Source organism: Urocampus carinirostris, chromosome 7, assembly GCF_059441175.1.
Source record: "Urocampus carinirostris isolate Australia breed hairy pipefish chromosome 7, RoL_Ucar_1.0, whole genome shotgun sequence".
NCBI lineage: Eukaryota > Metazoa > Chordata > Actinopteri > Syngnathiformes > Syngnathidae > Urocampus > Urocampus carinirostris.
The window spans coordinates 10,467,172-10,480,637 of NC_142355.1; the positions used below are offsets into that span (position 1 = coordinate 10,467,172).

General features: G+C 38.6%; 1 protein-coding gene and 1 non-coding gene across 2 annotated transcripts; one reads left to right on the forward strand and one right to left on the reverse strand.

Annotated features, from left to right (window-relative positions):
• Positions 1–1,251: 1,251 nt before the first annotated feature.
• On the reverse strand, positions 1,252–13,159 carry herpud1 (homocysteine-inducible, endoplasmic reticulum stress-inducible, ubiquitin-like domain member 1). Its single transcript, XM_088339709.1, has 8 exons — positions 12,729–13,159; positions 10,920–10,997; positions 8,600–8,677; positions 7,061–7,227; positions 5,834–5,944; positions 5,371–5,748; positions 2,295–2,409; positions 1,252–2,219 (listed from the first exon to the last, which is right to left on the reverse strand). Exons 1-8 carry the CDS (start codon positions 12,879–12,881, stop codon positions 2,043–2,045), a joined length of 1,257 nt encoding a protein of 418 aa, XP_088195835.1. The 5' UTR covers positions 12,882–13,159; the 3' UTR covers positions 1,252–2,042.
• Positions 5,140–5,211, forward strand: trnag-ucc (transfer RNA glycine (anticodon UCC)). Its single transcript has one exon. It is a non-coding gene; the product is annotated as a tRNA-Gly (tRNA).
• Positions 13,160–13,466: the final 307 nt, after the last annotated feature.

The window sequence follows — 13,466 nt, forward strand, 5'->3', positions numbered from 1 at the left end:
GATAGATAGATAGATAGATAGATAGATAGATAGATAGATAGATACTTTATTCATCCCCGCAGGGAAATTCACATTTTTGGAAAACGGTACATTAACTTTTTTTCCCCACCAAGAGTAGAGATCTGAAATTAACTTATAAGATGGAGAGAAACTACATGAATAACATCAAAAAAACATATTTTCTTCTTATCAAAAAGATAATCATGGTGGATGTATCAGGTAACCAATAATATATAGCTACAAACTGTCCCCATAAATTAATATTCCTAAAACTCGGAAGTATTTGTACTTAAAACGGGAAAAAACACATTCACACAATTAGCTCGATTATTAAAAATACCTCTGTGCAAGCAAAGGAAACTGAGGATGAGAAAATGCTCTACTAGGATTATATCATGTGTATATGCTAATCAATAATTAAAAGACTTGATATATGCGCCAAATGGTTCTTGGAGGGAGGTGTTCATTATAATAGCTATTTGAGGACCATTGTTGTGTTGATCTCAAAATAACTATTTACTGCAATATATTAACTATTTTACCATTAAATCTAGGTGCTTATCTGGTATCTAAAATAAAATGAATCCCAATACATGTTTATTGATACCCCTTGTCAACTGTGGATTTGTGAAGCTCTTTGTAATTTAGGACAGTACACATAAATGTGATGTGATTTCTTTGAAATACCTGGTTCATGACTCAGTATTGTTTGCTAAACTGAACGTTGGACATTGAGGCCTCCTGCAGATGGAAAACACGTGGGCATCGCGAGAATGTTTTCACTGGTAGCGCTTAAGCTGAAGAGCACACTGTTGGTCTCAATATTTATCATGGTGCAGAGTTGTGTTGACAAGTACATTTCAGGGCTCAGGTCAAAAACCTTTGTACTCTTGACATGTTTCCACACTGAAGTCAGTTTGCAACAAACAACATTTTGAAGTTAAGAATATTTATTGCATCTTATTGCAAGTATTTGCAGTTCATACAAAAGAACTCAAGTTTATAGAGCAAACTTTCAAATGTTCGTTGGTATTGCAGCAAGCAAGATCAAAACATCTTCCCACACACCTGGGTATCAATAGCAATAGCTCGATACTTCATTTCGAAATGACTGAATTGCAGTTGTAATCAACTGCTGGTAAAAACAAACAATTAACTCTTAAAGCTTGTTATTATTACACACCAATGTATGATGGATTGGGCCTTCAAGCTATTACAAAATAATAACTCGCTAAAAAGATTCCAAACACATACTGTTGACTCTCCATATATACTCTTTATTTTTTAAGGAATTGTTTTATTAACAACCCTCTTTAAAGATTCTTGCATACAGTATTAAAGTGCATTATATAATATTTACAATAGTTTAATAATGCCAACATAGAATAAGCTTTAAGAAGCCGTGTTTGTACAAGAGGACATTTTGTGAATCATCCTGGAATAATTATCTGCATTACATGATTTTAAATTGTGTAAAATTAGTTCATATAGTTATGTATGTATCCAGTCAGGTATAATTAAGTGCTGTGCTCGATAGCTATAGTCACCCCACCGAAAATCTCATCATTTTGCTCTACACAGAAGACATTAGGTACTGTAATCACATCCGTTGGTTTTAACATGGAGTAACAGTACACAAAATGAAAGACTTGTCTGATATCCCACAGTATCTTATTTTGGCACATTTATGAATGATTAATAGAGCCACCATGCATTGCTCTGCACAGGTACACTCACTTTTCCATCTTGGACCTTCACAAAAATCAACCTCCCCGACCACATCTTCAAATATTTACCAAGATAAGTGATTTTTATACAGTAGGATTTTTATTTCTTGTTGCTCAAAGTCGGTTTTTGCCCTTCATTAGAAAGCTACAGAGCATCTTCTGCCCACAAGCTAACTACCGTTAGCCACAGTCCTTTCACACGTGTGCTTTACACGTGTGTCTATGATGCTGCTGATTTCCGTAAGGTCGAGGTCTACCTCAAAACCTTGACCAGGGAAAACTCTGAAAAACCGGCAACACATATAACTAAGCAAGTCAGTTCGCCATGCCTTGCGGAGCATCTGGTATTAGCGAGGAGAAGAATGTTTTAAAAAAGACCCATGCTGTCCACATGACTGAAACCCTGTGCGGCGGGACCAAAACAGCAGTCGTTGGCTCCTGTTCATCTGATTGCTCAGCTTCAGCAGAAAGCTCTCTCTGTTCTTCATCACCCTGAGAATGATACACCCAAAAGTTAACAAAAATTATGACTTATCTTCAAGTCATCATGAACAGAAGTTTACATACAGGGTTTGGGATTCTGTCCTCATTTTCCTGATTGTGCTGGACTTGAGGGGGTGGCAGGGGGTTGTTTCCATGGACCTGCTGCAGTCTTCGAATGGTAAACCACCCTGCGGTATGCCTGCATGTGCAAGGTACAATTATTTAAAACAGCCATAAATATAATCTACCCTTAAACTGAGTATGAAGACAAGTTTAGAACATATAAACCAAGGTTCGTACACCTTTTCCAAGTACTTTTTAAGGACTTTGAGAGCCAATTTTCTAATTTATGTAGTATCATTAAAAAAAAATCAGTGAATCATGTATTTTGCAGTGCCATAAATATAGCTGCGATTTACATGTACATTTAAGATTAAAAACGGCATATTTATTAAGACTTCATATGTGTTTTAAATCTTGAGTAAATCACAAATACATTTGTGAATCTAAACAATACATGGGTAAATATTTTTGAGACAAATCTCTCCCCTATAGGTGTTGCGTAAAAATGACAGTAATATGTAAGTGAGCTCACATTTTCTGTTGCAGGAAGTTCTTCCTATTACAATTTACTACTGGGAAAAGCTACCTTGATTTTTTTGCATGGCCCATAATTGATATGTAATCCTGGCACTAGTACATATTTTATACTGCCTTGTTAAGGTGAAATCACAAGGGAAAAAAGAAATGCAAAGGCAAGGCGAAGTCACTAGAGAGCAGTGTCCGCGTCATTTTTAGGCAGACGACTTGTTAAAAAACATGGTAACAATTTCAAGCATTTACAAGCTCTTGACCCAAAACTCAAGCGCTTTTATATCCTTGAAAACACGTTAACATTCAAACATTCAAGTAGGTACAACCGCTGATAAACATTCTTCCTTTGGGATTTGTGAGAGTAGACACAGGTGTCTTAGTTTGCGTTGTGTAATGCATGATAATCATTTGCAGGACATGAACAAACAAGCTGTTCAGGGTGCCGAAGTTACTGTAACACAAAGTGAAAGTCATATAGAAAGAAAAAACGCAATTTTTATCTGCAATTTACTGTAAGGCACACCTGATTATGAGGCGCACCCTCAAAATATTCCTCTGTAAGCCATTAGTTTCATATAAAATTTGGCCAGAAATAATGGGAGGGGACTTAAATCTAGTAATGCAACAATATCCAAAATGTTGGTAAAAAATGTAATTGAGCTCAAGCATTAAAGGTGCAGTCCGGAATTTTTACATTTTCTACTCGCTGATGCCATCCTCTGGCTTCAGTCATCATTGCAGCCTCTTTTAAGCTGCTTGGTGTGTGCAACTACGTGCAATTCGTAGACACACTTGAAAAAAACACTTCATTTCATCTTTTTGGGGGTTTGGCTTGATGTTTGTACTGTATTTAAAAGTCCTTTTAGTCTTACCATTTTCATGCTATACAAAAAGTAAACCACAAGCAAGGGAATGAAATAACTGTACACTGCTTCCCCCCTTTATAATGTGTTGCCAGTCCCCAACGGCTCAGATAAAAAGAGCAGATAGGCTCAGTGAGAAATTGCTAAAGGCTCTTTGAACTCTGTTGGGTAATTTTAACACATACTTAATTGAGAAATTATTCTACTTTCAACTTTTTAAGAGCACCTCAAACGACGCACTCGCCTTTAAGGAACATATCAGACACAGCGTGGCAAGTTAAACTTCCTTCGCCAAAAAAACAGTTGAAAAGATGTTCTTAAGCACCGTATACTGTAATCGAGAATAACGCACAACTTGTTTTACCTGAAAAATGCGTGGTATAAACAAGGGCTTAGGTGACACATGTAGATTTCATCGCTGATCACAATTGCAAAACCTTGAATGCAACCACATCACTAGACCCACAATACACCTAAGGTCAATTTTTATTAACAGTATCCAAATCACCTGCGTGGACAGCCCAAAATGAATAATTGTTGATGGCTGGTGTGCAGAGGGGAGGCGAAGCTACGGGTATTGTATTCGATAATGAAATGCTTCATCGGCAGATTTTCTCAGATGGTGCAATTTAAGAGAATTCTTATCATCTGGTGTTACGTATGGTATTTGATTATTGATAACCAACTACTTTTAAGCCCGCACACCTGATGCCATTTCAGCAGCGTCGTTTTCAGTTCTGCACAGAGCGATTACGAAGATAAGCATACACATTTACTAAAGGTGAACCCTATATTTCTAGACAACCGCGCCAGGCAAACCATACTGTGGAGAATAGTGCCAGATTGCAATACAACGTGTATTTTTGTGTTGTTGTCATTGGTGGTTTCTTCTATAATGAACCAAATTACATTTGCCTGTTATCGTTCCTCGAGAGTCAAAGGACACTTAGGCAACCTGACATTGACGGCAATGACAGGAAATGAAAAATGCAGTGTTTTTGACTGAGAACTTCCACTGCTTATCAAATTGGATGTATTAATTGAGGTCTTCATTGGTAGGTGAAGAAATATCGCGAGTACAGAGTAAATATTCAATAAAGTACTGCCAGACTTCACAAGTTGCTCCTGTAATGTTTTTTTTTAATGTTTGTAAAAACAGCGACTTATTTTTCTTGAAAGGCGAGTTTTTTCACTCCACCCCTCTCTGTTAAGCTCACTGACTTGCGTTGTAGGTGACGTAAACCGTTTCTCAACGTGCTGAGTGATGCATAAATTGCGCAACAACACAAACCGATGAGGAAATTGCCAGCACTTTAAATAATCAAATCTAATTAATTTCATGGATTAATTGTTTAACTGATGGTGTAAAAATCACCTCGACATTTTCCTCACTGCCAGCACAGAAAAAATGTATTTAAATCAGCAGCAGAAAAAAAGAGGCTTGAAGTCCATAATCTACAGTACCTTAGATGGCATTAGTGGTCTAGTGGTTAGCATAGCTGCTTTCCAAGCAGTTGACCTGGGTTCGATTCCCAGCTAATGCAAGATTATGCCAAACTTGCCCAATTTCGTCGTCACAATATGTAATCCCATTTTGTAACCATGACAATAAAGGTATATTCTATTCTATTCTATTCTATAAAATATATTCAGAACATAGTTTGGGTGTGGATGCAGAGCTTAGGTTACCAGACAAAACTCACATGTACATGAGGAGGAGGGTGCCCATGACCAGAAGAAAGCGACTCAGGTTGGAGTTGAAGTACACAATCATGAGAAGAACGCCAAGCCTCGCGGCGGAATACAACCAGTCCAACCAGTCTCGCTCTATGTCTTCTTCGTCCTCCATTACAGGTCCCCCCTGAGCGTTCATTCGCATATTCTGATTGGCGACGCCCGGGTCAATGAACGCAGCACCATCTTGCGCTGGGTTCTGGTTTGCTGGTTGAAGATTATCGATGGGGTTCTGATTGACAATGGGTGCAGGCACAGGTAGCTGGTGGGCGGGAACAGCAGGGTGAATGGCAACAGTTGCAGGTGTTAGGGATGGGGTGCTGCCAGCTGCTGCCATTGCAGCTTGACTGTTGGCGAAACGGAGTCAAGTTATGCGTCAGCATTAAAAGGATTAAGGTGAATGTTTTCAGACATTATATTGTGACAACTCACTATTGCATGTAATACTGCCGAGCATAGACTTGTTGGAGCCACATTAGTTGTTGAGGGCTGTACAGAGAGTAAGCTGGAAACGCTGGTTGAGCCATTTGTGGTGTTCCATTCCTAAGACAAAAATGAGGAGGGAAATCATATTTTTACGTCAAGATTACCTGTTTTGTTTCACATACACAGTTTTATTTTCAAAGATCGTTGATCAATAAATAACAACGGAAAAGTAAGTAAAAACCAGTGTTAGGTCCAACGCGTGACAAATGAACGCGTTCCTGCAATGCAATTACTTGTATTGATAACATTATGCAATTCTACTGCAAATGCAAATCATGGATTACAATGTCCTTAATAACTCTACGTCTATCACATTGTAATATATCACCCTCGATACATCAGAAACATTGTTTGAATGGTTTGTATGACTGAATAGGAATGGTGGCCCTCTCAAGCAGAGTATGAGGGCTCTGAATTTCTCAACACAGATATTCTTCCTACCATATATACTCTGATCCAAACCGAATTTACAACTGTAGAATATTATACTCTAATCAGGGGGCAGTGTGTGGGGAGGGAGGTGAGGCTTATTCAGAAAAAAAACAACCCAATAAGAAGTCAATTGGGTATTTGTTAGCACAGAATTGACGGAGCTGAATTTGGTCTTTTTTGGCAACCCACCATTCCTCATGAAAAAGAGAAAATGTCTTGAAAAGTACCCATAAATGGAGGACATCTTGGAGTTGTTTAAAGCACAGAGACAAAATGGATATGAAGTGTCTCGGCTATGTGTTTGTTTGCAAGCTCTTAAAGTTGCACAAGCCGAAAAATATTAAAGCATTTTCTTCTACTTCTTTTATTTGTCCATTTTAAATAATCTTAAGGGTTCGGCTTCCATGCGAGTTTATACAGTATTGACTAGATCTTTACTGTACTTAAGGAACAACGTGCTAATTTCTAATGTCAGTAATCTGGGGGGTAACTGAGTTACTTTTTAAATAAAGTAACATACAAAGTGTAACTCATTACTATTTTTTCAGGAACATGCCAAAAACTGGTAAAAACAGCAGTAATATGGTTTGTGTTCAGAGATCAAGCAGGTTGGGTGATGAAACATGTTTGACCATAAAAATCCATGAATGCAACACTTGTTGATTTTAGTGAGAATCAAAAATTCAGAACGCATTCAACGCCTACAGAAAACCCCCAGCAAGTGTCGACTTTTATTCTTACATGTTGATGGCAGGCGATATGGGAATTCCCGGGGCTGATGTAGGTGTGCGCATGTTTGCTGAAGCGATACCGGATGTTGAAGACGTTTGCCTCCTCTGTCTCAAATCTGCTGAGCTGGATGAGAGCCTTGGATTGGAAGCATGTGGTTGGGTTGGTTCCATCGCCTCCTAAATTAAGACAAGAGTCATCAAAATTATGAAACATGAGATGTTTTGTGAAGGAGTGCCTTGACCAAATATTTGTCTTTAAAGGTATTCCCGAACAGATTAGGCACAGAACATGTAGTGTTCCTCCAGATAGTTACACAAATATGTTGAAAAATATTCCACGTGCTGGGGAACTTTATAAATTTAGTCTTAAAGTAGACCCATCCGGCTTGTTTACCAGAAAGAACACAACAATTACTGAATAGAGAATCCCATTAACAAAGCAAGTGAGGCGACCTCCGAAACAGACAGCGATTTTAATAAACAGTGATTGTAAATCGCTCAAATCTGCTAGGAGAAAATAAATTTTGCGCACCTCGTCATCGCCTCATTTTAGGTAAGCCATTGTGGCTTTTCGTTTGCGTTTTTCGCCACGTCTGTGGTAAAATTTTGTCCAGCCACGAACAATTTAGCGTCAGCACCGCAGAGGACTTTCCTGTTTTGTATGCTCCGGCTGGCGCTTGTTGGCTGCCCACTTGTTTGGCCAGCTAGACTGGCATTAGTACCAGTTTTGCAGTGTCCCTTGCTTTATTTCCGGCCGGCTTCGTGTTTAGTGCCAGTGCCGCTTTTCGTTGTTGGTTCCCGGTTAGCCTGGCTGCTCACTGCATGTTTTTTCATTGGCTAGCCTGGCGTTAATGCCAGTTTTACCATATTCCTTGGTTTGTTTCCCCGTCTGTCTTCGTGTTTGTCACCATAGCTGGTGCTGCTTTTCCCCAATTAGCCTGGCTGCTCACTGCATGTACTAGATTTGCCAGGATTAGTTTTTTCCACCGAGGTCACAACTGCCTTCCATTGATTGGTCCCGGTTGGCCCCCCCAACGACAGATCTGTTTTTTTTGCCAGTTAGCTCCATTTTGGCTGTGTGCCCTTTGTTTTAAAATTACTGAATCCAGCTGTGACATAAAGCCTGGGCATTCTCCACAAAAACTACCAAAACTTTGCTTGAAACAACCGTAACCTTGTAACCTTTTTGACTAATAAACACACGTCACAATTTAGGATGACAGAGAAAAGACATGCTGTCTTCAAAATGCATAATCTTAAAATAATTAGAACGTACTGATGAGATCAATTCTTTTTGTTCCATGGACTATTTCCTCCCATTTTGCATGTTTTGAGATGTTGGGATTACCTTTAAAGTCAAAAATTAAAATTACTTTGAACATTTACTGAACTTGGGTTTTAGATATTTTTTTAACTTCTCTTTTTAAGTTCTCTACCATTGTATAATTTTTTTCAGTTTATTGAATCTAGTGAAGATGGGTGGCAGAGCTTTTTATGCATTGCTCGATTTGGCTAATAATGTAATTGTGACGTATGATGCACCTCTCACCTTTGGTCTTTCTCCCAGCTGCGCTTTGGGTTGCATCCTCACAGCAAAGACTAGATGCAGCGTGGGAATGGTATCCGTCTGAGAAAGCAAAAGAGACTTTTACGTCAGACATGCAGTTTTCCTCCACTTTCAACAAAGGTTTATGATTGTCCGTAATCTATATTGTCTTGTGCAAAATTTCAAACTTACAGCTTACGTGTTTACACGCTTATATCACAAAGAAATAATTTTCCTCAAGAACGCAAACTATCAAAACTAGTGTGGCTGTTTTTTTGGGGGGGAAAGAGCATTTTAAGTTTCTAGCGCCGACTTAATGTAACCAGAGAAACCTTTCAGTGTGTGTAGGGACTACCTACTTGCTTGCTTGAAAAAGCAATAATGGAACGATGTGGAATTACTACCATTTGCATTTGAACATTCGTGGTTTGTAGGTAAATACAGGCCACGGCTAATTTAGACCTGGCACATTTTTTCTGCGAGTAGGAATACAGACGCTCCCCTACTTACAACCATTCGACTTGCGTAAAACGGTAGATACGAACATTTTTTTCGGGATGTCGAAAAATATCCGGACATTGTTGTGCGTTAGAATTTGTGTTGTGTGCACCTTTTTCCGAGTACAGAACAGGACTGAAGTGCTTCTTTTCACCACTACCAGCGTGTGGTGGCACTGTGAGAGGTCACCCAGCATCCACCTCGAAGAAGAACTCAGGCTTTTACTTCCTGGTTCGTGTACTGTATCGCTACTTTGACATTTTTATTGTTTAATATCTCGTGCATCCATTCAATAATGTTGGTGTAAAGTGTAAAGAAGAGGCAAACAGTTTCTTTTGAAACGAAAGTGGAATAAGAAAGCTTGATGCAGTTGAGAAAATGGTCGGATCGCTTTTTTTCGGCCACTTTTTACAACTGAGGAGGACTTCTTAGAGCGTATCTTCCAAAAGTAAGTTAAACTCAACTTTATTTATCTTTATAGAGCATATTATTGCACGAAATGTTTATTTTTTTTGTACAAAACAATACAGGTTACCTATACAAGCCTTAAACATACTTATATAAACCTTAAACATACACTGAAGCAACTTACTAACTAATCCAACTTACTAACTAATCCAACTTACGAACGATCGGCCGGAACCTATCTTGTTCATAAGTAGGGCAGCATCTGTAATGTGGTGAATGTTAGATAACATTTTTCCATCATCTTTTTGTAACATAGATTTCAAAAAACCTAAAATTGCTGCATGTCACTAAGAGTGACTCAAACTAACTAAATTGTATCAAACACTTCTCACCACTGAATCTTTCTAACATAATTGTTTCACACACAATTGGTGGTTGAAGACCCGGTATCGTGACTTCATGTGTATTGCTATACAAGGTTTTACGGTATTTGTCCAATTATCAGTCAAAAAACATTACTGACCAAAATCGCAAAACAATGTACAAAATGGGTATCGAACCCAGGTGAGGTGGCAGTGAAGGGGCAGAAATCCAACCACTAGATCAGCAGTCATGCAAAAGACACATAAAGAAGTAAGAGTAAATGTTATCTCTTTATCACAATATTCTTACTCGCGGCGCCAATAACAAGCGTTTGAGAATGGAGAAAACAGAGTCGGCCCGAAAGATGAATAAACAGAAAGTCCGAGTCATCATCAGATACACGAAAGAGTTGTTTCCCTTGAAATGCTTTTGTTGCAATTATATCTTTCAGGACAATTTTCTGTTTTCTCCATTCTCCAACGTTCATTTATAGCACCGTGAGTAAAAACAGTGTGATTATGAAACACAGTCTAATACCATTCCCGACGTCATATGTATCACTATTGATTTGGTGATTATGTATCTGCCCTTTTAACACCGCAGCCCGGATTCATTTCTTGTTACATACAATGTTTTTATATTTTAGTCAGTGACATTTTTCAACAGATCAATCATTGCACCAATACATACAGCCAGTGTATAAACACGCGCAACGCTTATACACGAATTAATATGGTAAAACTTAATGTAGTTTAAATTCTGAAAATACGGCAGTAGGTTTTAGTAATATTCCCAAAAGCCATTAAACCACCATTTGTCATTGATGGATAAAAGAGGCGGCACTCCAGATCATAATTCATTTGCAAATAAGCAATTTTTTAAAAATGTAATCAAATTAGTGCCCTTTAATTGCTCGGTTAATACTAATCATTTAACGTTTCTTTAATCATTCCAGTTGAGTCAGAACCTTTTAAATGTGGTACATGTTTAAGTGGTACATAACAGCTTGTAGTAGTAATAAGATGTGCAAAGAGAAAATCTCTTGCAATTATACCTTTCTGAAGAGATCTCTAATGTGAAGATGGTCAGGTAGAAGTTTGCCAGCATAGATAAGTCTCTGGTCACTCTCCGCCTGAAGGCAAAATGGCAACATTGCTTTAGAGTTTTTCATTGGAGTAAAAAATACACAACATAAAATAAAAAACAAATGACATTTTTGCCTTCTACCAAACCATTGTATGACTGGAATTAACTTTAAACTATCATAAATTATTGCTATACCAATGGTATTTAAAAGTGATAACGTTGTCTCTTAATACTTATAACATATTTCTCGTGTTGTTTTTCCCACAATGGGAGGGTGAGACATTCGCCACAGGGACCTGCCCCTTTAGGGGAAATAATTTAACATGTTTCTTATATCAGAACACACCCACTTTTCAAAAGGCATTGAGAAAAGGATTACTCTTAGTTAAAGTCAGTTTTGTTGTGAAGCGCTAGAAAATGACTTTTTAAAAAAAGACAAATGAAAAACATGTAGATCTATCAATACTTCAGATTAGCAGACTAGGAACATTCAAACCAGTGACGAATTAAAAGAAAGCGACAAACCAAATCCAATTAATGACAGAATATGACCAACCAAAACAGATCAGAACAAAAAAAAACAAACAAAAACTAAATCTCGAGTAAGAAAAACGAAAACATACCCCAATAATTGTATTTCAATTTAAAAAAAAGATAAATATGTACCACACATTATAATCTGGGGCAGCACGGCGGCGCAGTGGTTAGCGCGTGTGCGGCACAGTTCTAAGGTCTTTGGAACCCCCTGTGTAGGTTCAAATCCAGCTACCGGACTTCCTGTGCGGAGTTTAATTGTTCTCCCCGTGCTTGTGTGGGTTTCCTCCAGGCACACCGGTTTCCTCCCACATTCCAAAGACATGTATTTCAGGTTGATTGGCCGGTCCAAATTGTCCCTAGGTGTGAATGAGCGAGCGAGTTGTCTGTCCCTGTGTGCCAACCAGTTCAGGGTGTCCCCTGCCCACTGCCCGATGATTGCTGGGATGGGCTCCAGCACCCCCGCGACCCTACTGAGGATAAGCGGTGCAGCTATGTGAATTTCCCTTCGGGGATGAACAAAGTATCTATCTATCTATCTATCTAATGAGATGAGAGACATTATAATCTGTGTCAACAAATGTTTGAGCCTGTAAATTGAGTTTGTTCCTTGGTTTCAATGTATAATGGAGTATTTAATTATTAAAAGTTATTACTTCGCGGGTTTTGATGGTGCCTTGCATGGCTGACTCCCTATTGGTGTGTGAGAGTGTGTGTGAATGGGTAAATGTGAAGCACATTGTAAAGCGCTTTGGGAGGTCTTCATTGACCTGAAAAGCGCTATATAAATGCAGACCATTTACCATTTGACGGAAGATTTTAGAATGCAACCCCCGCGAAAAACGAGGGATTACTGTATTTTGTATTTTTTTTATGGTTCTACATCTTGTTTTTACCTCAATGTTTTTTCTTTAAGAATATTATATGCAGTTTTGTTTTACACTTTTGTTGAATTAATGCCGTTTTGGTCCACCATTTGTAGCATTATTGGCGCAGAAAGTGAAGATAGTGACAAGCTACATTGTAATGTTTGTCATAATACAAAAAGAAATGGTACTCTTTTGGATTTATCGTAGATGCTTGATCCAAAATGTAGAGGAACTTGGACGACAACGAAACAAAAACAAAACAATAAAGACGTAACAGCTGTTCGAAGTCGTCTGCCAGTCTCGCTGGTTGACCAACACTAACACGCCTGACATTCCAACACTGGGCTGTCGATCCCGCTAACCAAAACACTTACTACTTGGATCGGATAGACTGCCTTCAAATGCGTCTTTAGCTCCTTCACCGTCCAATCGAGGCGAACTCCTTCGATCGTTTGGTCCTCCACCGCCTGGCTTGGTGTTTTTATGAAAATAGTTATGGTCGTCGGTTGACGATCCGTCGGGTCCATTTTTTTTTCCCACTTCTCACGTTTGGTGTCACGTTTCGGCGACGTCTCGCAGCAGTTTTCGTTAAAAAAAGTGTTTTGGGTTTTTGTTTCTCACTGAAGATAAAGCATCGAGATAATTTTTCGTCCGAATCAAAACTATATATCGTGAAATAAGCTGAGGTAGAAATGCTGTCAAAACTGCGACGAGACTGAATGTTGTTTCCAAACAAGCAGTGTGGCCGCTGCTGATTGGTCAAATCTCGCTTGCGTTTAGACGTGGAGTGTCAGAACTGCGACCTGTTCTGCGCATGCGTACATCGTATTTGAGGGGAAAAAAAAACGTAGAAAAGATCGTCTATTTTTATTGCGAGTCCAGTTTCTTTTTAACTTAAATATTTTTTTATCGTCTTCTATAATCGTTTACCTTTCAAAATGGATTTATAGACTCTTGTATATTTTTTGCAACCTATGGTTTACTGAAAATGCCGCCAAATGACACTTCCTGGAAAGTATTGTAGAAGACATAATAGCAAGAGTAAGACTTCAGGTGTGCTTGGTTATCACGAAAATGCATCCTCGTGTTGCATCATTTGGGCAAAAGCCTTC